Here is a 26,679-nt window from a genome sequence, read left to right as displayed (position 1 = left end):
TCTTGATAATAATAAACTAAAATTGTATTGGGAGTAGATGTCTTCATGAAAAGAATGGATGACCATTAGGGCCTTGGTTAAATGAGGCTTTGGATATACTAATAATTTTAGTTTGTCTCTAACTTTGGCATCCTGTATTTGGAGGTAATCTAGGTTCTGGGTGAGATGGTGGCATCTCTGGCATGAAGTGGCAGAGAGGGAATGGAAAGGGAAAGATCTGGTGTGATAGTTTCTCACATGTTGAATCAATTAGAGGAAGAGATATTGCATGGAGGTCATGGATCTAGACAATTATATTCTTTTATATTAAAGTGATATTAGAAATAAATTGAGGCACCATTGTGTAATGGACAATTTATTCCTTTAAAGCTACTTGTTTTGCTGCAAAAGATACCTCCACTTTTACCTGTGATAGATTTTGGAGAACCCTTGGAGGTTCTGAAAATGGCCTTGGAGAAAAGACAATGAGGTGGGGAGAGATGTACTAGTACCCACAAGCTTTCCCTGAGGCATGCTTCTTGACCTTGCACAGCTCCATTCCCTCATGGGTAGCAAGGGCAGCTATGAGCGTGGCTGAGGCCCTGAGTGTGAAGCGCCCAGGTGGAGCCTGGCATCCTCTGGCTCCAAGCTACTTCTCATAGATGGGACCAGCTCCAGGGCTCCCCCAGAGCACAGCTAATGAAGGTGTTCTGGAATCTTACCTCAAGTATGCTAATTTCTTGCTATTTTGATTTCCATTTGCTGGGAAGTCTGTGAGGTTGTGAGGGAGTACCTGTTGCAAACCTCAGTTAATAAATGTTTTTGGTATTTCCCTTCATCTTGAGGTATCAAAGATGTGATATCTCCCACAAAGAAGCATATGTGAAGGCTTTGTTCAAACTATTTTCTTGAAGTGAGAGGATAAAAAACCTCAGACAGGAAAAGAATGAGGCAGAGACAGACACCGAGGCAGGTTCCCACAGAGAGTTTATTGAGGGAGCCAAAGCCAGTGAGAGGACGGAGTCCTACTTCAACATCCCTCCTTGAAGTGCTGGCCTTCACATGACAGAACACTGGGCAGGGAGGGCCTGCCCCTTCTGGGGCCACATGGAGCCTCCCACACCACAGCCTGTCTGGCCCCAAAGACCCAGACATGAGAGAGAAGACATAATTTGCACCCCAGAGGGTGCTGAGGGCACATCTTACCCATCCCACCCTCCCCTAAAGGGCTAGAGCTCTAGCCATCAGGGCCACTGGAAGAAAGTCCAGGACTTTTGGCCCTCTGATAAGCCAGCCTAATCCTCAACATGAAGGCCTGAGCAATGGACCTGGCTGACAGCTCAGGTCAGGTCTGGACCCTCACGTCTATCCTAGGAGCTAACACTTAACAACCAAACATGATTAAAAACATTCAGGACCCTGCTGGTGTAGGTTATACCCCAGATAATGGCAGTCCTGCCAGACCCTGGCCAAAGCCCCAAGCCAACTGGGCGTGAACATGTGAAGAGACCACTCTGCAGGGAGAATCTTCCAGGGCCCACCTAGGGCCCTGAAGCCTGGGCTTCTGTTTCTCCCCATTCAATGCCTATAAGTCCCCCAAAATCCCCCAGAAGAGAAAAAGGGGGGAGGAGGGGCAGAGGCTCACCATTATACTTGGCTATAGGTCAGACCTACTGGGGTGAGGAAAAAGCTGTAGAGGGGTGGGACACTGAGGCAGGGGTGCTGGGGTGTTCCTCAGACTCTGGCATGTCGTCCTGGAAGTACTCAGCCTGGCGGTACTGCCACAGACGAAGGTTCCCATCCCACTGTAGGGCAGATGGTGGCAAGTAGTCAGGGCGTGCTAACCCCCTCCCAGGTCCAACCCTCAGGAGCACCCTCCACAACCCTTGCAACCTCACCGAACTGCTGACAATCTTCTCCTCAAATGGGTGCCAGCTGACGTCTCGCACGCAGGCCTTGTGGTTGGTCAGCTTCTTTACAATGTGGCCCGTGAGGAGGTCATACACTGTCCAGGAGAGGCCGGAGTTGGGAGGGACACTGGAGGACCTTCTAGCCACCCCTTCCCTCGCCCTGAGCAGTACCACTTATTTGCCTCCTGGGCAACCTCCCACCTTCCCAAGGGAGCAGAGCCCACACCAGAAGATTGTTCCTTTTCACTTTCTTTCCCTGCCTCAATTTGGAGGTACAGCTCAGCAGAGCCCTTAGCTAAATTTCACAAAGTCTACAACTGAAAAAACGCAACGTGGCTTTAAGGCTTTTAGCTACAATTTTCTAAAAGCCCAGAAGATGTGGAAGGTACCCCAAAAGTGAAACCACAGGCTGTCTCTACAGACATGTGAACCTCTGTTCTACATCTGGATGGGGTGTGTGTCTTCTCTCTTTCCGGATGGATGTCCTTCTGCGTGCCACTCCTGGGACAGGTCTGTCTTGGGCGCCTTCCATCAGTAGTCTCGTTGGCTTCCTTTCTGTGCATTCCTCCTGTGGCTGTGTGTCCTTTACTACTTGCTGCTGTCTTTCTGTGTCATTTTATTGGTCTCTGTTCCCTCCTACTTTTCATCTGCAATCTTCCCTTGACAGGATAGGAAGCAGAACCGAGTGTATTTTCGGCAATCTATTATATTTACTGACTAGAAGTCTGTGTTCCTTTTCTTAATTTAAAATGCTGATGAATAGAGTATTTTCTATTCCTCTGTTTAAACCTCCCCTGCTCCAAGCTAAATTAAATTTTGCTTGTTGTCCTTGCTGAGCTTTTTAAGGTGGTTACTGGTGGTTCCAGCTGGAATGCCAGAGAAACGTTTCTGTCCTTCCTGAGGCCCCCGGTTCTGACCCAGTCCTTACCGACCACTTTGCCGGTGGAGCATCCACTGTAGATGAACTGCTGGCCGGTGCTGTGGGTGGGGGAGAATCGGCAGCGGATGAGGGTGTGCAGCACCCCATGGCCCCGGTAGGTCATTAGAGAGCTGTCTCCTGGGAGCTTCAGCTTTCGCCAGGCTGGTAGAGATGTAGGGACAGCTTAGGTTAGAGAGTCTGGAGAGAGACAGACACTCAGACACAACCACCTTTCTGATTGCCAGGTGGTGGCTCTTGCCTCCCCTGCTCCACCCCCAACCGCATAGTCAGTTGATGGTCACCAGTGTGATCCTGCAGGTTCTTAAAATATTAAAAACGTCTGTAATGGTTGGTTCTAAGTGGTCCCTAATCCAGTCCCTAACTCTGGGTACCCTTGGCTCTCCCCATGATTAAGTTAACAAAGAGTTAATGCCTGGCAAAGGGAAGTGGGGGGAGGCGCCAGGACTCAGTTCCATGCTAGAGCCACACCCACTTGCCAGGCCTTTCCAGGGATTAAGTATTTTCACTACCACCCCTGACTCTTAACTCTCCAGCTATCAAGTTCTACCTTCCAGCCTCACCTTTTTTGGGCACCTGCTGCCAGCGGTAGTCCCAGTTCTGCTGTGTGGCAGCCTGGCGTGAGGCTTCCATGCCTTCCCGGCTGGAGAAGCGCCGGATATCCCAGAGCTTGATGGTCTGATCTTTGGAGTTGGAGATGAGATACCGGGCATCCCCCTGTGAATCCCCAGATGGGTAGTGAAGTATCAGAGCTTGTAAATGTTGGTGTCTGTCAGTCCAGCTTCCCTCCTTCAGTGAAGGGGTAAGAACTCCTGTCCTTTGACTTTGCATCATTCAGTTGGGCTCACCATCAGTCTGTGCCACAGATCCCACCCCCGGGTAGGTTTCCCCCCTTTGCCCAGAGTACCAGCTGGGCCTTGTAGCCTTATTCACGAATGGCTTGTCTTTGACTTTTCTTATACAGAAAGTGCTGCCCTGCTCCTTGAGACAAATGGGTAAAGATGGCTCTCATGGCTCCTGGCTTAAGGCCCTTCCCTAAACTTCCGCTCTTGCAAACCTTGGAACTTGGCCAGTTCCCACACTAGCCCACTTTGACGCTGTCCTGAACAACTGGAATTTTAGTAGTCTGACTGTGCAGCCTCATCTCCCTGCCCACCTTGCTGTCAATGAAGGTGATGCCATCCTGGTGTCCAGCCAGTGCGCCCACGGGCTTGGGGTCATCCTCCCGCATAGTGCGTCGATCCCACACTTTGCAGATGGCATCGTCACCCCCAGAGAACAGAATTTGGGAGCTTATGTCAGCAAAAGCCACTGCATTCACATCATCCTCATGGGACTCAATCTAGGGGAGAAGGAGGCCAGGATACATAGGACCCCTTTCTAGGTCTTTGAATAGGCCAAGGACCATGAGACAGAGGCTCTAAGTCTGAGGACAATACCTGAAGGGTGCGCCGGTTCTGTTCTCGATCAAAGACATACAGGCAGCCGTCATTTGCCCTGAAAGGGAGGGATAAAGAGGGCCTTAGAGCCAGCACAGAGAGGACCATGTGATGTGTGCTCTGTGAATCCCCAGGCCTTTAAGAGGCCTTTGTCTCTTCTTATATGAGGCGTAGAATAAAGCTTATTTGTGTTGACAAGAAGGTATAAGACCATTCATCTAAATCGGAAAAAGGTGAACAAGAGGTGAGTCAATTTGTAAACCTTGACCTTGGAGAAAGGCTGGTTATTTCCGACAGCTGCCAGGATGGGGATACCCAGTGCAGTCTGTATAACAGCAGAGCTGGTCTCTGGGAGAACTTCTCATTAACTCAGAGAGTTCTGTAAACACTTACCCTCCTAGCACTTCCCGTCCATCTGAGGAAACAGCAATGGAGAAGACAGCAAAGCGACGCTCATCTGGCCTAAAAAGAGAAAGAAGGAGCTGGGATAAGGGGACTCCCTTCAGCCTTTGCTAATGTACAAGGAGCCTACTGAGGGTTGAAAGGTGCTTCCAAGGGGAAAGGAAGTCCTGTCAACACATGCCAGAATGTCGATCACCTTAGTCAGATAAAATCTTGCAACCATCTATTTAACCCTGGTCGTCTGGCTGACAGGATGGTGGTTCCCTCCCAGGAATCCACAGAGAGACTTGTAACCAGTGTACTTTCCCCTCTAAGCAGGAGTTCCAGTTCAAAAGGTTTACTCCTGGAGAGCCTTCCTTAAGAAGTTTGTGGTGAGTTTGATCAGGAAGGGAAGCCAGTACCTTAGATCCAGGGCAGTGTGTGTGTCTCCCTCCCCGTAGATGTTGCAGATATGAACTAAGAGAAGCAAAAGAAACAGGAATCTTTTAGGGCTAGAGGAAGGAGGGTGGCTGTGAAGCTAGGGAGGAGATGGGCAAGGATGACAAACCCTAGGAGAGTTCTTCCCAGGGTGTATGGAGTCCTGGTTCAGATATAGGGTTTTGGAGACCTCAGGCCCTGGGCTGGCCAGACAGTGGAAGTCTGGAGCATACTCACTGTAATCAGACCAGCTGGAATACAGGAAGTGGTTCCCATCGGGGGTGAAGGCCACATCCAGGACACTCCAGCCTACATCTCGGGCTTTGATGCTCTTGAACTTATGAAAGCGTCCATACCGGCAGTCATATAGTCGGATTGTCTGGTCTGCGCGAGAAGGGATCAGAATTATGGAACACCGTCCAGGAATCCTTCCTAGATCAGACCTCTCTCAGTGTATCTCAGAATCTTCCCTTGACCATGGGAAATGTGTACTGGTTAAACCTCCTAAACCCAGGTCTGAGGTCCCTGGGTTTGGGCTTCTAGCATCAGTCAGGGGGCGCTTCCTTGTTTCAGGGTAGTATGTAGGACCAGGGTCTGGTACCTTGGCAAGCAGACATGAAGATCTGACCGTCTTTGCTGTAGATGCCACAGAAGGCCTTCTGAGAGTAGGTATCAGTGAAGCCCAAATCATTGGGCAAGAAGCTGGGGAAGCAGATGGAAAGTGAGGGTGAAGGGAGCTTAGGATGAGGCGTGTTCCAGTTAGCAGAATCCTGACAGCTGGATGTCAGTACAAAGGCATTCTCTTTCTTTTTGGCTTTGGGTACAATCCCCTTTATTTTATGCATTCCATTATTTTCTGAATTTTCTAGACTTTTCCACCTTCTTCACTCTCAAAAGCTTCAACCCCATTTACCCTAACCTTAATATCCCTAAGGATCCTTTGACAGTTATCCCTTCCAAGTTCAGGGGATAAGGCCTATGTGACCCTTAGAGTCTCTCCACTGAGCCCCATACTCACTGAGACATCACTCGAGACCGTTCTCCAAGGGAGAAGCTTCCCTGGTGGCAGAGGCCCCGTTCTCTCTAAAGAAAAAGTTTGGAAGATATTGGTAGCAAAAACAGAGGATCATTTCAGTCACACCAAGAGCCTCCCTCTACCCCAAGACATTGCTTTTGCTACAGAAACAGATACTACACACAGAATCATGCCCACCAAATTCTGACATAAGCTGGCTCCATCACTTGAAGCTTCCTTGGAAAGTTTACTTCCCTTTTCCCTGAGTCTGGGAGGCAGGTTACCTTCACAGGTCTGCTGCCAGGCTTGCTGGTAGGTAGGGTGGAGAGCCTCCAGGTAGGTGAAGAGCCTACCTGGTACAGCATTTGAGGAAAGCTGTGCTCCTGGGCTGCCCGCCTAAGCCCCAGCCGCCCAGTGGCCAATTCCACTTGAGTCTTGATTTCATTGCATTCCAGCTCGCGGGTGTCAGGGGTTGCATCCACTGTAAGTACCAAGAAGAAGTTTCATCCTAGGTCTTTACCCCAGAGGGCAGTTAGCAGAACTGTACCCAAGCCCACCCCGAACATGGCTGAATAGACGGGGACTGCCCAGGACACGCTCCTTCCCTGGGTTGTTTTCATCATCTGGTTTCAGTTTAAAATATTGTTCTTTGCCAAAATTATAAAAAGGTTTTTTAATGAAAGTCTTCTGAAGTTAGGGTCTCCATCTGCATTTCCTCTTACCGGGTGGGTTGTATCGGTCCCCAAGGCGGCCATCCCAGGCGCTGTCATGCTCTTCCTCTGAGTCCGAGAGGGCCTGGATGAGTTGTAAATTTGCTGCACCTCCTCCCTGCACCAATCTCACTTGGCCTCTGTGGAGAGACCCCCCCCCATGATAAAGGGGGAGCTCCTTTCCCCCAAGCCAACCAAATTCAGATTCAATGGCTATCCAGCTCTATGGTATTCAAGCCCTCATAGTGTCCCAGTTTTGAGGTTTGAGATTGACCAGACCTTGGCTCTTATTTTCAGCCTCCTGTCACTCTCAGAAGAAAATTCTCACTCTTGGAGCAGGAACAGAGAACCCCAACATTCCATGGAGGTTGACAGACCTATGGAATTGATTTCCCAGAGAGCTAAAAATTCTGAGTACATTTCTTTTTGAACCACTCTGCCTGAGGAGTCCAGCACAGAAACTGGTATCTGAAAGGATCCTCAAGTTTGTCTTCTCTTTAAGGAACCACAGCCAAGAAACAAAGCTAGTTATACCCCTTTCCAATCAATTCCTGGTGGTCACTTCCTCAAAGCAGTCTTTCCTCAAGAACAGGATTAGTTAGGTTAGTTTAAACTTGTTTTTCAAGTAAATCCACCTGGCCTTGTATCACATGTCAAGAACTTCACTTAGGTCCACCACCCACTCTTCACCCCTCATCTCACTCTTTTCCCACTCAGAAAACAGCCCCAATTGTTTTTTTACTTACTTGAAAAATAGGTTACAGTGGGCTAGTCATAGCTACAGAGGCTCCCCTGAACAGTCCCCTCAAAACAAGAGCCAGTCATCTTGGGGACCCTCCTGTTAAGAACCACTCTTAACGGGAATGGAGCTGAGTGCGGGAGTGCCCAGCAGGGAAGTCTGTTCTGTTCAAACGGAGTAGCTGTCCGGGGCTAATCCCATTCCCCATCCTCTGTAACTTCCCTGCCTGCAGTCAGGATCAAGGGATTGTGGTGGCGCCTGGTGGGGACACACCACGGGGTAAGTTACCTGCGGAGGAGATAGGCCAGTACCTGGGCCAGATCCACATCTTCATCCTCCTCTTCCTCTTCCTCACTCCGACGCAGGCCAGCCCCTCTTCGGGGCAAGCCCTCAGAGGGGTCTCTGGACCCAGATCCTGCACTACTGCTGTTCCGTGATCCCATCTTCTGGTTACAGCATCCTTAGGTCCTGTGCAGGGGCTCCTCCTGTCACCTCCTTGGGTTTGGTGAAAGCAAAGTCTGCTCTAGAAATACCGGGGTCGCCAGAGATTGGGCAGCAGCTATTTCTAGGAGGACCCTTCCTAGGGACTGAGATCCCTTCTTTTTAGCCTGTGACAACTCCCAGGGCTTCGGGAACATTAACCTTTTCCAAGTCTGTGAAGCAAAAACAACAGAGTGAAGCCAGGGCGCTACCCTAGTTCACCGATGAGACTCCCTGAAGAGGAATTTCTCAGTTTTCTGCCTCAAACTCACCTATCAAAGTCCCTCGGGGTGGGGGGTAGATTCCCAGGTAACCTCTCCCGCCGACCAATCACAACCCCTCGCGGAAGAAAGCACCTCATTAGCTTATCTCATCAAGCCAATCAGGAACCTTAGGACTCGGAGACCCCCCGACGCCCCCCTTACCGACCAATCGGAGCGTTCCCTTGCGAAAGCCGGCAGCAACGAAAACCAATGAGGTTATAATTCGGGTCTAACACCCCCTCCTTCTCGCCCCACGCCCACGTGGTGTGCCGGGGGTGTGTACGTCAAGGGGGGGCGGCAGGGGGAAGCCGAGAAGCGCCTCCCACTGAAGTCGGCGGTTACCGCCCCGCGCGAGACCACCCACCAGCCAGGAGCGTTCGCAGGCCCTGCAGTGGCGCGAGGCCTTGTTTATACCGCCTGCAGCTGCAGACTCTGCCAACCGCTCCTTCGTCACGCGCCTCCTTCGTCACGCACCTCCCGGCTTCCCCGCCGGCAGCCTGCAGACGTCATGCAGACGCTCCTGGCGGCCCCGCCCCCTTGGCCCGCTAACTGGCCAGCTGAGCACGGTGATTGACAGGTGGGCGGGAGAAAGTCGGAGAAGGCTCTGAGGGGAGGAGAGCGACTCGACGGAGGAGGGCGTTCGCTCCCGGTGGGGAGGAGTAAGTGGGGGACCTGCTGCTTCCTGAAGCAGAGACGACGGAACTGGACTACAGATGAGGGGCGGGGCCACCATTACACAAGAAGTTGGAGCCGTGTCTTAGCAAGACATACAATTTGCTCTCGGCCCCTTAAGTTCAAGTGGCTTCGCGCTCTCAGACGATCGCTAAGGGCGTCTCCTCTCCCCCTCCCTCGGCCGCAGCTTTTGTCTTTCTGCAGGTTGCCGCGTCCCGGCCTAGCCCTGCGTCTCAGGAGAGCCTGCGCGTCTCAGGTTGGGACCCCGGCTTCTCCACCCTTCCTTCCGGGCTGAGCTTCCGGAAGCCTCGGGTGGGAGACCGCCCCTTTCTACATCGCCCCTCAGCCGCTTTGGCACTTTTTAGATGACCCCTGGCTTCCCTCCGCGGTCTTTGCAGACGATTCCTAACACACTCTCGGGTCTCCGCGGGCTCTTCCGGTTTCGTCAGTTCCCCTTTCGCGCCGCGATAGTTCCCCGCGGCCAATGCTCTTCCCCGGCGGGGCGGCCCTACCCCGGGCTAGGGGTTCTGCGTGCAGCGCCTTCTCCCCTCCCCAGTGGGTTTATGAGTAACCCGCCGAGTCCAAGGATCCTCGCCCGGGCTGGCGGGGAAGAGGGTGTGGGTTGAGTAACCTCGCCGGGCTGGGCTCGGGGGCCAGCCTGCACCTAGCGCCCCTGGCCCGCGCTCTTCTGCACGTGCTGCGCGTTACCCCCGGCCAGAGCCCTGAGGCCCTTGCATTACTCGGCCCTGCCTCTGGAGCTGATTTCCCGGGCGGGCGAGGGTGTGGTCAGGCCTTAAGGGGACGCCTCTTATTCTAGACCTGAGTGTATCGTTTCTGGTCACCTTGGCCGGCTTCCAATGGGCGTGCAACGTGTACAGGACTCTGCTTAAAAGGGCCCCTGACTTGTTTTGAAATTGGCCGCTTTCACCGTCTTGAAATTATTGGTAAATTCTAAACCAGTGTCCCCGCTCCCATCGCCACGCCCCGCATTTTCATCTTGCCCGGGGTTCTACTATTTAACAGGATCTGCTGGTCACCCATCTGCTCTTACTATCTGTGCACTGTAAGGTTGAGAATTTCGGGTTCTGTAGTTTCTGGGTTGTCTAGACTGGAAATTTTGGAGTCATTTAAAAAACAAAAACATTCCCTCTTTACTCTTTAAATTCGTCAAGTCTTAGGAATTCATCTTCCCTTCCCCCCACACAACCCACCTGCCCTGCTTACAGATTTTTTAGTTGATTGGTTGAGGTGGTTCTCAGCATCACACTAAGTCAAAAATTTTCATTACTTCATGCCTCACCTAGTTGATTTGCTGGATATTTTCTCCGCTTGTGTTTGGTTTTTAAGAACCTGCAAGAGGGTAACTTACTGTTTCAAATACAAGCTTCCAGTGAAGTTTTTTTATGAACTTTTTTTGTTATTTTTGACAAGCAAATATGCTTATAAACAATTTGATTGTTTCCATCCCAGGATGGAATGCGCGGGCAGCGCCTCCTCCCCTCCCCAGTGGGTAGCTAGATTATGCTATCTTCCCTCTTCCTCACCTGCTAAATCTAGCTAAATCCTAAATCTAGGATTTATATTCAGCAATTACTGATAATAGTAAAACACTGGAATCAAAGTAGACTCAAATATATCACAGTACTAGACCAGCCAGTTAACTACACAGACATGCCAGGTATCAGTCAATTAATGTTCTAGACTTCTATTTTTATGCCATGTGGAATTGTGGAAGTTACATTGCTAGGTTTTAATTTTTCATTCTGATGACAAGTTAGGGTGGATGCAAAAACTGTGGTTTTAATTTTACATACAAAAGTCTAAAAGTACCCAGGCTCATTGTATCATCAAACAAATAAAATGGGACTTGCATGAATTAAGGCCCAAGTATAGCATGAACAAAGCATTATAATTAATATAATTTGAACATGTGAGTTCCTCAAAATAAAAAATTTCTGTTAAACTCATTTCCTTAATAATGCATTTTTAAGGATTTATTTATGCATGTAAGAACTGGGGTACAGGCCAGATGCCGGGAGGGTGAGAGGATCCACCAGAGACAGAGTGGGGAACAGAAAAGGCAGACTGACCAAAATACACTGCTGAGGAGAGCAGTGGGCAAGACAGGAGAGGTCTGACTCGCCATTTGGGGGTCTCCCTGGCGTGCCAGTGATCGAACTTGTGCTACAGTGGCTGTGGATCGCATCATAGTGCAGTGCTTAACCCCTTATGCCACCAGGGAGGCCCAATAATGCATTTTTTGATTAGCTTTTCCCCTCTTAGCTTCTTAGCACATACAAATCCAGTTTAAAATTAAATAAAGTCGGGCCTCCCTGGTGGCACAAGGGGTTAAACACCACACTACGGAAGCAATCTACAGCCTCTCAGCATGAGCTCGATCCCCAGCCAGCCAGGGAGAAACCCACATGGCACAGCAGACCTCTCTTGTCTTGCCCGCTGCTCCCCTCAGCAGTGTATTTCAGTCAAAATCAGATTTATGGCAAAATGAGTCTTAAAAGTCAAAGAATATAGGATTTTATCTCTGGATCCGTTTCATCTGGATCTGGGTATTTGTATGAACTGAATTAAGTCACTTGTTCTTATATTTTTCAAAATGTATATGAGTATTCATGTCTTAGGGTATTCTATGTGTTCTATGAAAAGAAAATGGCATTTCTTTAAAAAGAATTATATTATGTCATTTTAATCAACTCTGTGGGCCTTCTCATGGTTTTGGAATTTGGCACGTTGCTTGCTGACAATTTGTGAAGTGCTTTTTATTTATTTATTTTTTTAAAAGATTTATTTATTTATTTATACAAGCACTGGGTACAGTCAGAAGCACGGGAGGGTGAGAGAATTCACCAGAGCCAGAGTAGGGAGCAGAACAGGCAGAAGGACCCAAGTACACTGCTGAGGGGAGCAGCGGGCGGCAGGAGAGGTCTGCGCGCCTGTGAAGTGCTTTTTAAATAGGCAAACTCTCTGGTCCCAAACTAAGCTTCAAGCCACAGAGAAGTTTTCTACCTTCAGCTCCCATTTTAGTATTGGTTCTGGAAATTGCTGAGTATAAATGTCAACTAGTTGACTTCCTGTTTGACCTGCCTTGCATGTTTCCTGCTCATGACCATGTCCACTAGGGGGCGGTCTGGACTAGAGAGGAGAGAAAGCAAATTTTTCATGTTCTGCCTAACCCTACCTTCCTTCTTCCTTACCACAGCACCCTCTAGGGAACTACACAGAGCTCCTGGGACACGTGTACAGTTCCAGGCAACAAAAGGAAAAGTTCTGTCTTCAGAAGTGACTGATGACATTTGTTTATACAATATTTTCTTGTAGTATTGTCTGTGTAGAAGGAAATGAGGAAGTACATTAATTTACCCAGGGCTTAAAATGTGTTGACTATAAAGCAGTTGAGTAGTTAGGAATTTCTAATACTCTTCATGTTCTAGGTCCTTGAGAACCAAAATTTTTGTTTGTGGGGAATAGACGCTACAGATGTGACATAGAAGTTAAAAACCCTTTAGAAATGAGTTTGAATAGGATGTATCAGTATGAACTCATGATGAATTTTATCTTCCTATCCCTATCCACTGAAAAGGCCTAGAAAACAATGGCTAATCCAACAGCAGTGAACACTCCTAACGCCAAAGTTGTGGTCTTAAAATACCATTTCTCACTAAAAAGAAACCAAATCTTGGCGAAATGGCTGGTTCCAGTTTCTAGGGCAGGAAATGTACATAATGTGTAGAACAGCTTATCATACCAGATAGCAAAGAGGCCAATAAACATTCTCAGGGTAAGGTCACAGAGTCACAGAAGCCAAACTCTCGTGGCCAAAGATGGGAGAATTTGAGTGTTAATAAAGATTATTTAATAAACACTAAGTATGTTTAAATTCATGAGTTCATAATGGTGGTGGTGGTGTGTATATATAATTGTTACCTTTTCGAAGGATGATAGGAAACTAATCCAAATAATTTGGACTATGGTAAATAAAGGGAAAGAATCAGTTATCTTGTTCCTCAAATTATAATTTTGTGTAATGAAACAAAATGAAAATGAAGGATAAGGGAGTGCACCATTGTCAAAGTATTCCAACTATTATAACAGCGTTAAAATACGCCTGTTTTGAAATCTCTAGTGAATTAATGAATCTATAGACTGAGAATCTAGACCTAGATTCTTCAGTGGTTAAAGTGAATAAAAAGAAAGGAGTTTAGGGCCTCCCTGGTGGTGCTCTGAGTTAAGTCTCAGCTCTATGAAGCTATCTACAGCTACTGCAGCACAAGTTTGATCCCTGGCTAGGGAGCTAACCCATATAGTGCAGCAGACCTCCCTTATCTTGCCTGCTGCTCCCCTCAGCAGTGTATTTCAGTCAGACTACCCATTCTGTTCCTCACTCTGTCTCTGGTTAATCCTCTCACCCTCCCCACACCTCTGGCCTATATCCTAGTTCTTGTATGTATAAATAAATAAATTAAAAAAAAAAAAGGAGTCAAGAGCCTGTAGATTGAAAGAGATAAGACATGAAATTTCAAAAAATGGGCAAGGCTAAACTGTGTCTAGGGATCCACATTTGGGTGCTAACACACACACACACACCAAAAAAGAAGGAAATAATTACCACATACTACAGTATCCATTTATTCCAAGGAGGTGGGACTGTAATGAAAAATCAAGAATGTGATGGGGGTGAGAGGGGCATTTTGGATGTCTGGCAAAGTTCTATTTATTTCTCTGAGTGATGGTTTCAAGGGTATTCCTTTTATAATAGTTTATTACACCATACCTTTTATTGTATGGTTTTCTGTGTTTTATTTTATTTTAAAATGAAAGAATTAAAATCTATTAGCTATTTATCTGGAGCTGTAGGACTTGCAGCCCAATTTTATTCAAAGTGACAAAATCATTTTTGGAGGTAAATACCTTCACATCAATATTTAGACATCAGAAAGATGCCTAGAGCCACATTCCCCTGCCTCTCTCCTAGAGGGACTTATTTCCAAATCAATTTCCTTTCTTTCCTAAATTTTATTTACCTTGCTTATTTTTCTCTTAAATTACAATATATAATATAGGCTTACATTATATACTATACCCTGTATTTACTATATAATGTATAGTTAGTGTAGAGTGGGAAGGTGAGGACAGCTAACATATATTAAATGGTTTCTCCATACCAGGTATAGTTCTGCATGCCTCATCCACTGACTCTCTTAACCCCCCTATCAACACTGTGAGGTGTAGGCACATCCCCATTTTACTGGTGAAGAAACTAAGACTGCATACCTGGCCTCAGTCTGCTATGTCAAACATTTGTGTTTAGCAGCCTCTGGTCATATTGTTTCAGTTAATCGCATGCTATTTATTAAGCTGAGGGTTTGGCTCTATATTTTTAAATACAATGGAGGGCCTCCCTGGTGGCATGAGGGGATAAGTGCCAGACTATGAAGCTATCTGCAGCCACTGCAGCATGAGTTCGATCCCTGGCCAGGAGGTGACCCACATGGTGTAGCAGCCTCTCCTGTCTTGCCCTCTGCTCCGCTCAGCAGTGTATTTCAGTAGATCCTTCTGTTCTGCTCCCCACTCTGTCTCTGGTGAATCCTCTCACCCCCCGCACCTCTGGCCTGTACCCAACTCCGTTCTTGTATGCACAGATAAATAAATCTTTAAAAAAAATGCAACGGACTCCATGGCTAATTGTGCTCTAATATCATCCGCCCTGACCTTTAGGTTCCTTTTCATTCTTACAGCGTCTGGTTATTGGCAGTTTTCATGAGAACACTTGTTTCCTCCTTCAGTGTCTGTCTTTGAGGGAATTCCCAGTAACTCTATTTTTGTTTGTTGAAGTTTGTTCTCATTTTCTGGGTACAGAGGCCCATCTTCCTACCTCAGCTTATATATTCACTCAGCCCGATCCAGATCATAGGTGAAGTTATTCTCAGCTGCCGTCCTTGTTTATGGATGACAATAGTTCTCTGTTTTCCCTCTAAAAAGTTGATTGCAGATTTTAGGCCTAGACCTTGCTACTCAAACTATGGTCCCTGGAGCAGCAGCAGCAGCATCATCTAGAAGCTTCTAAGAAAACCAACCTCCAGGCCTTAAATTCCTGATCTCCCACATAGACACACAGAAGCCTCTGTGGTCCCATTCTCCCACAAAGCGATTCCACTGCCCATTTGCAAACCTTGTCTTCCTCCTACCTGATCTGAACCTGGGGCTTGTAAGGATTCATGAAAGGATTCATCTCCAGGAGACCCCAGCTTTACTGAATGGAATGTGCATTTTAACAAGATCCCTAGGTGATTCACATGCATATTTTTTTAAAGATTTATTTATTTGTGCATACAAGAACTGGGGTGCAGGCCAGAGGTGTGGATGGTGAGAGAATTCACCAGAGACAGAGTGGGGAGCAGAACAGGAGGATCTACTGAAATACACTGCTGAGGGGGAGCAGTGGGCGAGTCAGGAAAGGTCTGCTGCGCCATGTGGGTCACCTCTCTGGCTGGGGATTGAATTCGTGCTGCAGTGGCTGCAGATAGCTTCTTAGGTTGCGTCTTAACCCCTTGTGCCACCAGGGAGGCCCCACATGCATTTTTAAGTTTGAGAAACACAGACTAGATGACTTTGAAAGTCCTTACAAGTTACAAGTCCATGCTGCTATTATAAAAACATCTTCACAGTTATTTACCCTTGGCTCTACTGTTTATAATTGGTGTAGCCTTGGGCGATTACTTGACCTCAGTGTATCTTTGTTTCTTCATCTGTAAAATGATACTTATCTCAGAGGGTTATTTTGTAGTGTTCTTAGAACAGGGTCTGGCACACAGAAGGTATTATAGGACTGTTAACTGTCTTCATACTAAATAAGCGTTCATGAATCCTTACAAGTCTCAAGTTCAGGTCATGTAGGAGGAAGACAAAGTTTGCAAATGGGCAGTGGAATCGCTTCACTGGAGAATGGGATTACAGAGGCTTCTGTGTGTCTAAGTGGGAGATCAGGAATTTAAGGCCTGGAGGTTGTACTGAGCAGCTTGCAGAGGCCCCAACTTTTTAAGACTGCAGAACACAGAGTAGATAGTATTAAATAGCTTCTTTCAACAATTCCCGCTTCTATAACCCAGTGGCAGAGCCACCTGTGAGAAAGATCCTTGATGCTACCAGGCTGCTCCAGGCAGAATTGAGGGGCTAGAAGACTGTGAAACTGGTGTTAGAGGGAAGCCTGTGGAAATAGGTGGGAAATGAAAACAGTACACATTATGTAAAATAAATGAGCATCTCTTATTAGACAGTGTGTATAAGAAGGTTTGTGGTGTGGTCTGATGGCACCCAGATGTTAAGTGCATCAAATTGCTCACATTTTTTGCAGGCCTGGTGGCTCTCCTGTTCCTGGTTGGGGGTGCTGTGCTCTCTTACTAGCCTGGAACCCCAGGTCACATTCTGCGCACACGTCCCTCCAGGGCCTCCAGCTCAGCCAGTACCTCCTTGGGAAGATCGTGGTTGACTTGCTCAGTCAGGTAGCTCCGGATGTCATGAATCTCCTGTTCCCAGAAGTCTTTGGGGAGCGAGAACAGCTGGGTGGTGTCTATAGCTCCCAGACCGGTGAGATTCAAGGCACCTTCCTTTGGCACCAGCCCGATGGGTGTCTCTTGGGCACTGTCCTCCCCCTCTAGTCGCCGGCAGATCCAGTCCAGCACCCGAGCATTCTCTCCAAAGCCTGGCCACAGGAAGCGACCTGCCTCATCGCGCCGGAACCAGTTGACATGGAAGATGCGAGGCAGCCGCACCCCCTTGCGTCCCTCCATGCTCAGCCAGTGTTCTAGATAGCGCCCAAAATTGTAGCCGAAAAAGGGCCGCATGGCAAATGGGTCATGCATGATGATTTTCCCTAAGGAAGGGAGCAGGATGGATAAGTAATCTTCTTTACTGAAGAAGAGAAAGGTACCCTGCATCCAGGTGGAGAAGTTGTGAAGTGCTCACCGCTCTCCAGGCAGGGTGAAGAGAAGGGGCTGGGAAAGGTCCAGGCAGGAAGGGATGGGCAGGAGGAAGGTCTGGCTCAGTAGGGGAGAGATGAGGCTATGTGGACACAAAGGAAAGGGCAAAGGGAGGTGCTCACCTTTGTGTTCAGCCGCAGCAGTGGACTCAGAGCGCATGGCGCTGCCCACAAACACCCCATGGCGCCAACTGAAGGCTTCATATACCAGGGGGACGCCTAGAACACCAGCGAACAGGGTCATGGGAAACCCTTTTTTTGGTCGCTCACTCCACCCCTTCTGGTGATCCTGACTGCTAGTCTCTCTCCTGGGAATGCCACTATCCCATTTTCAGACTCCATGACATCCCCCAAGTTTTCATTCTCACAGGTGAGCTCTGGAGACAGGCAGTTAGAGCTGGCGATCCAGGCAGAAAATTCTTGAGCTTTAGTACAAGAAGAGGCAGGCCCTGATATTGAGCCAGGCCCTATACTGAGAAGGCACGGAGTCCACATAATGTTTACCTTTGGGTCTGCGTCCCCCGAAGATGATGGCCTCAATGGGGACACCCTCAGGGGCCTCCCAGGCTGGGTCCATGATGGGGCACTGGCGAGCCGGGGCACAAAATCGAGAGTTGGGATGTGCACAGGGCTCCTTGTCACCTGGCAGAGGAAACACAAATACTGACCCTGCCAACCCGCACACACTGGCGCATGCGACCTTGCACTTCCTTTGTGCCTTATCAACTCCCTGCAACCTCGTGTGATAAGGAGCAGGAAGGGGAGTCAGGCCATCTCTCCCCCAGAACCCGTTTATTTAGTTCTAATGGTGCTTCCAATGAGCGGGGTGAGAAAAGAGTTGGGGAGGACTTGGCGTTCAGTAGGACACTGATGTTAGGCCCAGCTAAAACCAATCATTTGGTGCTGACCAGTGCTCAGGGAAATGAGGTTAGATATTGGCATGAGGTTATAATAGAATTTCCTCCCCCACCCCTAAAAATATTCCTTTATTTATGTAATTATTATTTAAATAAACACTCAAATCTAAAGCAAACACTGAAGCTGTCAATTTAGTATTTCAGACAATTGACTTCCCATCAGCTAACAGGTTAGACAGGCGCTCCTGAGGTACCAAAATGCAAATAGGAATTCATTTTGAAGCTAATAGAATTTTGGGGCCTCCCCGGTGGTGCAGCGGGTTGAGTGCAGCACTGTGAAGCTGTCCGCAGCCTCTACAGCACAGGTTCGATTCCCGGTCAGCCAGGGAGATACCCACATGGAGCAGCAGACCTCTCCTGTCTCTCCTGCTGCTTCCCTCAGCAGTGCTTTCGGTCCATCTGTCTGTTATGCTCACCGCTCTGTCTCTGGTAAATCCTCTCACCCTCCCGCGCTTCTAGCCTGTACCCCAGTTCTTGTATAAATAAATCTTTAAAAAAAAAAAAGAATTTTGATGCTTTCCCTGGATCAGCTCAGAACCTGATGGGGTGACAGGGCTTGACCAGCTCAGACAAGGATATCACGTGGGCACATATAGCCTGAGGAGGCCGGGTCATGTGGTCCCTTTCATGCCCTGGAGAGGGGTGGGGACCAAGTCAGGGGCAGGAGTGAAGCACCATGGTGGGGTCCCTGAATGGACATGGTGCCTGCCTGGCTGGAGGTTGCCGGTCAGACTTGGGGGGACAAGGAGTCACAGAGCCAGCACCCCCTCCCCCTTCAGACTTCTAGCTCTGACTCTCAGCTCGAAGCCATCCCTTCTGTCCTCAGCCCCCAATTCAGGACCCGAGCTTAGGGTATTATCATGCTGGAACTGAAAGTGGACACAACATGCCTTAGTTATACCCCTGAATCCAGAGATGATGAAAGGGTTGGGAACTAGCCTGTGGGGAAACAGGAAAGTTTCTCGGATTTCTCAGTTGGGTGGGAAGGCTGGGGAGGGCTAATGATGGTGTTAGAGAAAATGAAGGGGTGTTGAGACGAGGAGGGTGACTACTGGGCCAGCCTGGAAAACTTGAATACAGGCTTCAATAAGCACAAGTCCACCCCTACCCCTGGCCACGCTCTTTGCTCCCCTCCTAGGTCTCTGGACACTCCGACTGCTGAAAGTCCAGAGTGCGGGGCTGGAGGAGGGGGCAGGGCCACAGGCTCCTGGGGTAATGATAGGGTTGACAAACTAGCTTCCAGGAGAGGCTAAAGGCTGGCCTGATTTTGTTTGGAAGGACTGGGGTATATGTGTTGGAGGGACAAGGGAAGGGTGAGCGTTACAGTTCTGACCTTTAGACAATGGTGATTATCCTGGGGGGATGGCAGGGAACCAAGTGGCAGGAGGAGGGTCGGGCCTTCCTCCTTTCCTCACAGGTCGAATTTTGTGGATTGTGCTTTCACACAACTACTTCTGTAAAAATGTTCAAAGCAGTCTTTCCCTTTCTTTCTTTTATAATATCCAACTTATGTTGATGGAAAATTTACCACGTATTCAATACTGTGCTAACCCTGTGCATGTGTTATTTAATTTAACCCTCCAACGTAATGAGACAGGTACTGTAATAACTACTCCCCTGCAGTTGAGGGGGAAACTAAGCTCAGGTTAAGCAACATGGCCAAGTCACAGAGCTAATAGTTGGTGGAGTTGGGATATCAAGTGAGATCTTGCCTGGGGTTGGAAACTGCAAACACTCAGCATTTGCGGTGCTTCCTGGAGCCCTGGATGATGGCTGCAGTTGTGGACAAGGCTTTGATAGCAACAAGGTGCGGAGCCCACGGGGCTGTGTCATGACTCTCCGTCCCTCACCTACCAGGTTTCCAAGGTTTGCCCAGCCAGGAGGTCACAGTGACATCAGGTGGAAGAGGCTGGTCAATGCCCTCCCAGTACACACCACCATCACTGGTTTCAGCCACGTTGGTGAAAAGGGTGTTACTCTGGATTGTGGCCATGGCGTTGGGATTGGTGGTGGCAGAGGTGCCAGGGGCCACCCCAAAGAAGCCATTCTCAGGGTTGATGGCCCGGAGTCGACCTGTTAGGGGGAGAAGTGAGAGAAAAGAAGGCCCATCCAGGAAGAGTTGAGTGGTATGGTCTGGGAAGCTCCTGTCCTGCCCCTCCCTGCCCATAGCTGGACCCTAGATCTGCTGGGGAGAGGTTTTGTGTTTCTTAGGAGACTGGGGGAGTTGGGGGGTAGTGTTGGTTGTTCAGGATAAGCTACCTGTGGAGGGGAGACTCCTATGCTCTAGTAAAAGCCAGCCCTGAGAGCACGATCTGAGAGCCTCTCACCATCACTGTCAAACCTCATCCAGGCGATGTCATCCCCCACGCACTCCACCTTCCAGCCTGGCAGTGCCGGTTGCATCATGGCCAGGTTTGTCTTGCCACAGGCACTGGGGAAGGCGGCTGCCACATAACGCTTCTTCCCCGCAGGGTTAGTGATGCCCAAAATCTGCATGTTGGAGAGAAAGGAAATAAGGAGGTCACCAAAGGTCGGGGCATGAACTACACCGGAAGGACAGCTAGGAGTTAACAGGGAGGAGCAATGTTTATTCACTAAACAGGTGCACTGCCTTGCCACTCAAGGGGAGGCCCCCCAACATTCAGCAGCCTGGGGCCAGTGTTTCGGGCCATTTAGGCAGAGTCTCTGCCCACCAGCCTGGCACTGGCAGTGGGGAGGAGGGGCTGAGGCTGACTGGCCGGCCCCATTCCTGCCCTGCCCTCTCCCCCACCCCTGAAACTACCCAGACCCTCACCCGGCCCTCACCAGCATGTGCTCTGCCAGCCAGCCCTCATCCCGGGCCAACCGAGAGGCGATTCGAAGGGCAAAGCACTTCTTGCCCAGCAGGGAGTTACCACCATAGCCGCTGCCGAAGGAGACGATTTCCCGATGGTCGGGCACGTGGCCAATCAGGGTTTTCTCTGGGTTGCATGGCCACTGGCTCCCCGGCTCCCCTGGAGACAAGGGGGTCATGGGGCTGCTGCAGGGGCATCAGGAACTGGGGAGTCAGGATCAGCAGGAAAGACTTGGGAGCACTGGCAGTGTCAAAGGGTAGCTAAAGCCCCCTACCTCAGAATATCCATCAGCTTCCAGGAACCTATTCTTGGACATGCATAACTGACTTTTCCCAGTTTCGTACAGCTTTGGGAGTTAGGTGTCTTACTAGGGAGATCTGGGAGGATCAGGGATTCCCTCAGCGTGCAAGCAGGTCTCTGTGTCTGCCCCTGGCACTGGGTGCTCACCTTCCCCAGTCAGGGGCTGGCCCACGGAATGCAGGCACTTAACAAACTCGCCATCTCCCAGGGCCCGAAGCACAGGTGTCCCCAGCCGGGTCATGATACGCATGCTGGCCACCACGTAGGCCGAGTCAGTGAGCTGCACTCCGATGCGAGACAGTGGGGAGCCCACGGGGCCCATGCTGAACGGAAGCACATACATGGTTCGGCCTGTGGAAAAAAACTGCACCTGAATAAAAGGTTCCCACCTGCTCATACCTTCAGCGTCCCTGCCTCCATGTCCTTCCCCTGCTTACCCTGCATGCAGCCCGGAAACCTCTCATCCACAGCCTGCTGGAACTCAGCTGGAGACATCCAGTTGCCCAGTTGCCCACGGGCCCCACCAGCCGGGAGGGGCACTGCGTCCCGTTGAGAAGGAGTTACGATCACTGTCTTGCTCTCTACTCGTGCCACATCCTTGGGGTCTGTGCGGGCCAGCCAGCTGGGGAAGAGGGGGTTATCAGGAAGACGGCGGCCAGCAGATCCCTCGTCCCCAGACCCACTCTTTCAAGTCCAACTTTAACTCCATGGGTTTTTTTTTGGTGTTGGCTTTATTTCCCCCCATCCTTTTGCATCTCAGTTGCTTCCTTCAGCTTTTGTCCCATCTAAAGGAGAGTTTCCTCAGTCTCAGTCCTCTAAAGGCCACTGTCCCTGGCAAAAACCCCTGGAACTTGTGAGTTAAAAAAAAAAAGGGCCTTCTTGGTGGCGCAAGGGTTAAGACACAACCTATGAAGCAATCTGCCGCCACTGCAGCACGGGAGTTCGATCCCCGGCCAGCCAGGGAGCAACCCACATGGCGCAGCAGACCTCTTCTGACTCGCCCGCTGCTCCCCTCAGCGGTATACTTTGGTCAATTTGCCTGTTCTGTTCCCCACTCTGTCTCTGGTGAATCCTCTCACCCCCAACACCTCTGGCCTATACCCCAGCTCTTGTATGCATAAATAAATAAATCTTAAAAAAAAAAAAGCAAAGGATTTTATTTGTATTCACTTCTTCACTTAACATAAAAAAAAAAAAAAAAAAAAAAAAAAAAAAAAAAACAGACCAATCCCAATAATTCCTGATTCTGTTTCCCCCAAAGCTCTCATTCCACTGGGGTTGGGGTGATCTGGTTAAATTTGATTTTGTTTTGGGGCCTCCCTGGTGGCGCAGGGGTTAAAGTCCCAGCACTATTAAGCTATTGCCAGGCACTACGACATGAGTTTGATCCCTAGCCAGGGAGCTGACCCACATGGCGCAGCAGACCTCTCCTGTCTTGCCTGCTGCTCCCCTCAGCAGTGTCTTTCAGTAGACCTGCCTGTCCTGTTCCCCACTCCATCCCTGGTGAATCCTCTCACCCTGCCCCCCCCCCCCCCGCACCCTTGGCCTGTACCCCAGTTTTGTATGCATAAATAAATAAAAATTAAGAAAATAGATTTTGTCTTGATAAACCCAAAATGGCCTTAGTTCCAATCAGCTGCCCCTTATTGCTGGGTGCAGGGCCCAGAGCTTACCAGTTATTGTACTTGGGGAGTTTTTGGAGGAGTCCCTGCTGCTCCAGGAGGGCCAGTATGGCAGTGTTTTCAGCCTCAGTCCCATCACAGATGTGGATGCTTTCTGGCTGGCACAGGCGGGCGCTGCGCTCCACAAAGTCTCGAACCCCAGCAGGTAGCTGGTCTAGATCTCCACTGAGCACTCGCAGGGTCTGGATGCTACGCCGTGGTGACCGGTCCCAGGGACTCAGGCCACGCAGGCTAAGCCTGTGAGAGAGGAAGCAGGGAGGTAATGAGCAGGTGTTCTCATGGGGATGGAAACCTGTGCTTCTGGGGAGCATGCTAAAGCAGGTCAGGGGTAGCTGCAGTGAAGAACAGGTTGGAGCAGCTATGTGTGTGTGTGTGTGTGTGTGTGTGTGTGTGTGTAGGCGGGGGTTCAGTCCAGATACATTTTGTGGCTTTTCTGAAGTTCAGAGAGGGTGTTCATTTGTCAGCAAGGGGTGGATATCACCAAATGCCTGGCTTTGCGGAGGTGTTTATATAAGCAAGATGATGTTGCAGGCTTAGCCTGTGGCCATATTTAACTATGCCTGGTCAATATTTAGAAATGAGCAGGTGCTCAATGGCCCAAATGTCAATAAACTGTGTCCAGGTGATAGCTCCATGTGTCTGATGTTTAAAGCTGTCATCCTTGTTCTTTTCAATCTCAAGTATACTTTTTATAAGCGAAAAGGCAACTATTTTTATTACTCCTTCTTCTGGTGTACGCTCTAAGACTGTGCCAGCCTTAAGCGAAGGATCCAGTCGACATGGCACAGTATCAGGTCTCTAGATTAGGATTCTTGCACATAGAGTGGGTAATTGAATGTTGGGGATCCAGGCACTGGACCTGCTGCTGCCCAGCTGGGTCAACAAAGATTGCATGAAAGGTTGCCATTGGGTAGGTACCTCTGTGCAAGTAAGTGTGGAGGCTGACTATTGGGGAATGTCAGGCACTGGGATTCATGCCCCTCTCCCCAGGAGGCCAGGGTCCCAATTGTCTGTCCTTTCATACCCCTGGAGAGGAAGAAGCAGGGTCTGCTCTGATTGGCCTGGACCCAGGGTGGAGTGACCCTGAGAGAGCAAAGGCCAAGAGAGGGGTGTCTCTTGCTCTCTTTCCATGCCGGAGGCCCATCCATCAGACACGGTGCTCCCAAACCCAGGGCCACTCACCCTGTCCCTACCCAGGCTCTCTTCCCCAGAAGACACTTGCTTAGAGTTTTGGGTACTGGTGGAAGGGTGGAAAATCATACTGTACTGCTCACCCTCAGAGCGTGTCAACCTGGAGAAGGGAGTGAGCTCAGATAAAGGATGTGGGAGCTGGAGTGGCTTCCGCTCCAGAGCAGGATGGAAACCCAGGGTGGCCTTGGGGCAGAGGAGGAGGACTCCAGGGACCTGCCTGTGAGGGAGGTTTTCCCTGAGCATGAATTTAAAGGCACACAATCTGGAGGGGGAGGAGGCTGGCTCAGGAAGTCTCTTGTGAAGCTCCCCTCCTCCCTTCCAGTCCCCTAGTGGGACTTTCTCCTTTCCTTCAGCTCCAGAGACCACCCACTGGGGCTGAACGAATGGAACCAGCTCTGGGAGAGAAGGGGGTCAGCCTAGACGCTGGAACAAAGCCCTGGCGGAGGGAGTCTATAGAGAGACGACAGCGAGCTGTGCAAGGGGGAGGGGACAGACAAGCAGGGCCTAGGGGCTCCTGGTCCCGGCCTGGAGATGCAGGCAGTCATAGAAGAACTGAAGGCAACTCGGCCCCCTCCTCCACCTACTTTCCCCCTTCCCCAGGCCCAGTCCAAGGGAGGCCGGGGAATGCATGTTTACCTTCTACCTTCTTGAGGGAGCTGTGAACTCAGTCCCCAGAGGCCCAAGCACCTTTGACCCCAGGGCCTACCGCCCCCCATTGCTACCTGGGGCAGAAGCTGACGCCTGCAGAGGACAGCAGGAGCCGCGGAGACAAGGTTCAGCCTGGGCGACAGAGGAGGGGGAAGGAAGTTCTGAGAGTGGCTGCGACGTGCGCGCTGAGACCAGCAAAGCGGGGAGGGGGGGAGCAGGGAAACCGCGAGCCGGGGCGGTTGTGGACGCCCTAGATCTCGGGAGCCTCGCTGGCCGTGATGTCAGACCCAAAGCCCCTCGCCCCTGCCCTCGTCCTCGGATGGGAAACCAGGCGGAGGGGAGCCGGCCGGGGAGCGCTCCCCGCAGCCCCGAGGGGGCGAGCAGGCGGCGGGTGCGGGTCGGCCCCGGGCTGGGGGTCACTCACCGCAGGCCGGGGCGGTACACAGCGGCCATGGCACCGGGGTGGGGGCTGCGGGGTGGCCACGAACACGGAGCGGAGCCGGGGAGATACGCGAGGCAGGGACGGAGGGAGCGCGGCGCAGCGAGCCGGAGCTAAGCTGGGCGGGAGGCGCCTAAAAAGGAGGCGGGCGAGCGCAGGGGCGGAACCTCGGGCCGCCGCGACCCTCTCTCCGCCCCGCCGCTCGCCCCGCTCACCCCGCGGCGCGGGGGCTCCCGGCCCGGGGCCCGCCCAGCCTGGCACCCGCCTCTACAGCTAACCCCCGAGCTCATCTCCCCCATTGGCGGACAGGGTCCTCTCCTAGGCACCCCTCCTCTAAGCCCCGCCCCCGCGCCGCCGTGCCCCCCTGCACATGATGTAACTTTGAGGATTCTTGCTCCGGGGAGATAGCGACTGGGAAGATAAAGGGCGGCAAACAAGCTGGGAATGGTGGGGGGGTGGTGGAGGGGCGAGACCTGGGGAGGGAGCCTGAGGCCTGGAGGTCTAGAAAACCCGGGGTTAGGCATTGCTTTTTCCGTTCTTCCTGAGGACTGTGCATTCAGAACCAGGGCCCCAAAGATAAAATCTGTATTCTCCCCAACTCCCAAATCCCTGTTTGTTCTCCTCCGATCAGGACTTTCTTCAGCCTTGCCATGAAAGGGTGGTGTCTCTCCATCCCAGAGTCTCCTCTTTAGGTCTCTGCCCCTGGTCATTCCTTGGAGGCACTGCCTTGGAGAACTCATCTGCCCCACTGAATCACCACCATGAGTCCTCAGGTAATTTCTCAAGTTATGTCTCCATCCAGATATGGCTGTGCAACTTGAGACCACTGGACATCACCCTAAGTGCCATAGCGCCTCAAACTCAATATGCCTGTCATGGGCATCTGCCCAGCATCCACTCCCTATTTCTGTTAATAGCACCCGGTTGCCCCTTGGGGACCACTTCCTCACCTGTGTGTTTTCATGCATCTCTGGGGTGTAGGCTATCAGCATGGCCCTTTGTGCATTCCTCACTCTGGCCACAGCAATTGGGAATGTTCAGCGACCGGCAGAACCTTCCTCTTTGAGACTTTTCTGTAAACTTTCAAAATGAACTTGCTTTCTGCTGGGGTGGTTGAACTGGTAGAATATAACCCTGGAGCTGCTGTGTGACAGCTTGGCTCTGCAAAACAGGCAGAAGCCAGCCTAGAGGAAGCAGGAGCAGAGGGACAGAGAGGGCAGATTCCTGATTTCAGTTCTAGAAGTCAATAAATTCCTGCTCTCGCCCAAGCTAATTTTAAGTGGCATTCCGCCATTTGCAACAAAAACTATCTTGCTTCTCAGACTTCTCAGAGTTCTGTGCTGGAATAGAATGGGGCTAGGAGAGCTGGTTTCCAGCACTAGGCTTGCTATGGGTCCTCATCTCTTCCACACAGGCACCATACTGTAAGCAACCTCAAGTGTATGTGTTTGGGATTTCCCTTCAGTTCCTACATCTAAACTCTGTCCACATTCACTAGCTGCTAAAAAGCTGCTTCTTTGGCCACTTTCTGAACCTAAAGGTGTGGACCCTGATGGCATAGGTCTGCTTACTGAATATCATCATCTTAATCCTACTCCCGCTCTTATAGTTCCCAAACTCAGCAAATGGTACTACCATTCAGCCAATTGCCCTAGAGGAATCTGAATCAGTCTAGACTATTCTTTTCTTATCTCCCATAGCCAATTAGACAC

At 50.4% G+C, this 26,679-nt stretch overlaps 2 protein-coding genes across 3 annotated transcripts; both read right to left on the bottom strand.

Moving 5' to 3' along the window:
* Positions 1-1,649: 1,649 nt before the first annotated feature.
* On the bottom strand, positions 1,650-7,991 carry DCAF11 (DDB1 and CUL4 associated factor 11; the record flags this gene model as incomplete). Of its 2 annotated transcripts, none has more annotated exons than XM_084239926.1 (14): positions 1,650-1,784; positions 1,878-1,984; positions 2,818-2,970; positions 3,390-3,543; positions 3,983-4,168; positions 4,266-4,323; positions 4,659-4,727; positions 5,069-5,123; positions 5,322-5,468; positions 5,686-5,786; positions 6,103-6,167; positions 6,453-6,580; positions 6,822-6,949; positions 7,837-7,991. In XM_084239926.1, 14 exons carry the CDS (start codon positions 7,989-7,991, stop codon positions 1,650-1,652), a joined length of 1,641 nt encoding a protein of 546 aa, XP_084096052.1. The 2 variants fall into 2 exon arrangements, with proteins under 2 accessions (XP_084096052.1, XP_084096053.1); XM_084239927.1 differs by having other exon boundaries at positions 6,822-6,894; positions 7,860-7,991.
* Positions 7,992-16,396: 8,405 nt separating this feature from the next.
* Positions 16,397-24,981, bottom strand: PCK2 (phosphoenolpyruvate carboxykinase 2, mitochondrial; the record flags this gene model as incomplete). Its single annotated transcript, XM_084240877.1, has 10 exons — positions 16,397-16,851; positions 17,080-17,175; positions 17,461-17,598; positions 19,728-19,946; positions 20,201-20,363; positions 20,679-20,866; positions 21,155-21,358; positions 21,445-21,629; positions 22,681-22,926; positions 24,953-24,981. 10 exons carry the CDS (start codon positions 24,979-24,981, stop codon positions 16,397-16,399), a joined length of 1,923 nt encoding a protein of 640 aa, XP_084097003.1.
* Positions 24,982-26,679: the final 1,698 nt, after the last annotated feature.

Source organism: Talpa europaea (genome assembly GCF_964194135.1).
Source record: "Talpa europaea genome assembly, chromosome: 8".
Classification (NCBI taxonomy): Eukaryota; Metazoa; Chordata; class Mammalia; order Eulipotyphla; family Talpidae; genus Talpa; species Talpa europaea.
The sequence above is the reverse complement of the archived record's forward strand: the minus strand, read 5'-3'. Positions and strand labels throughout refer to the sequence as shown.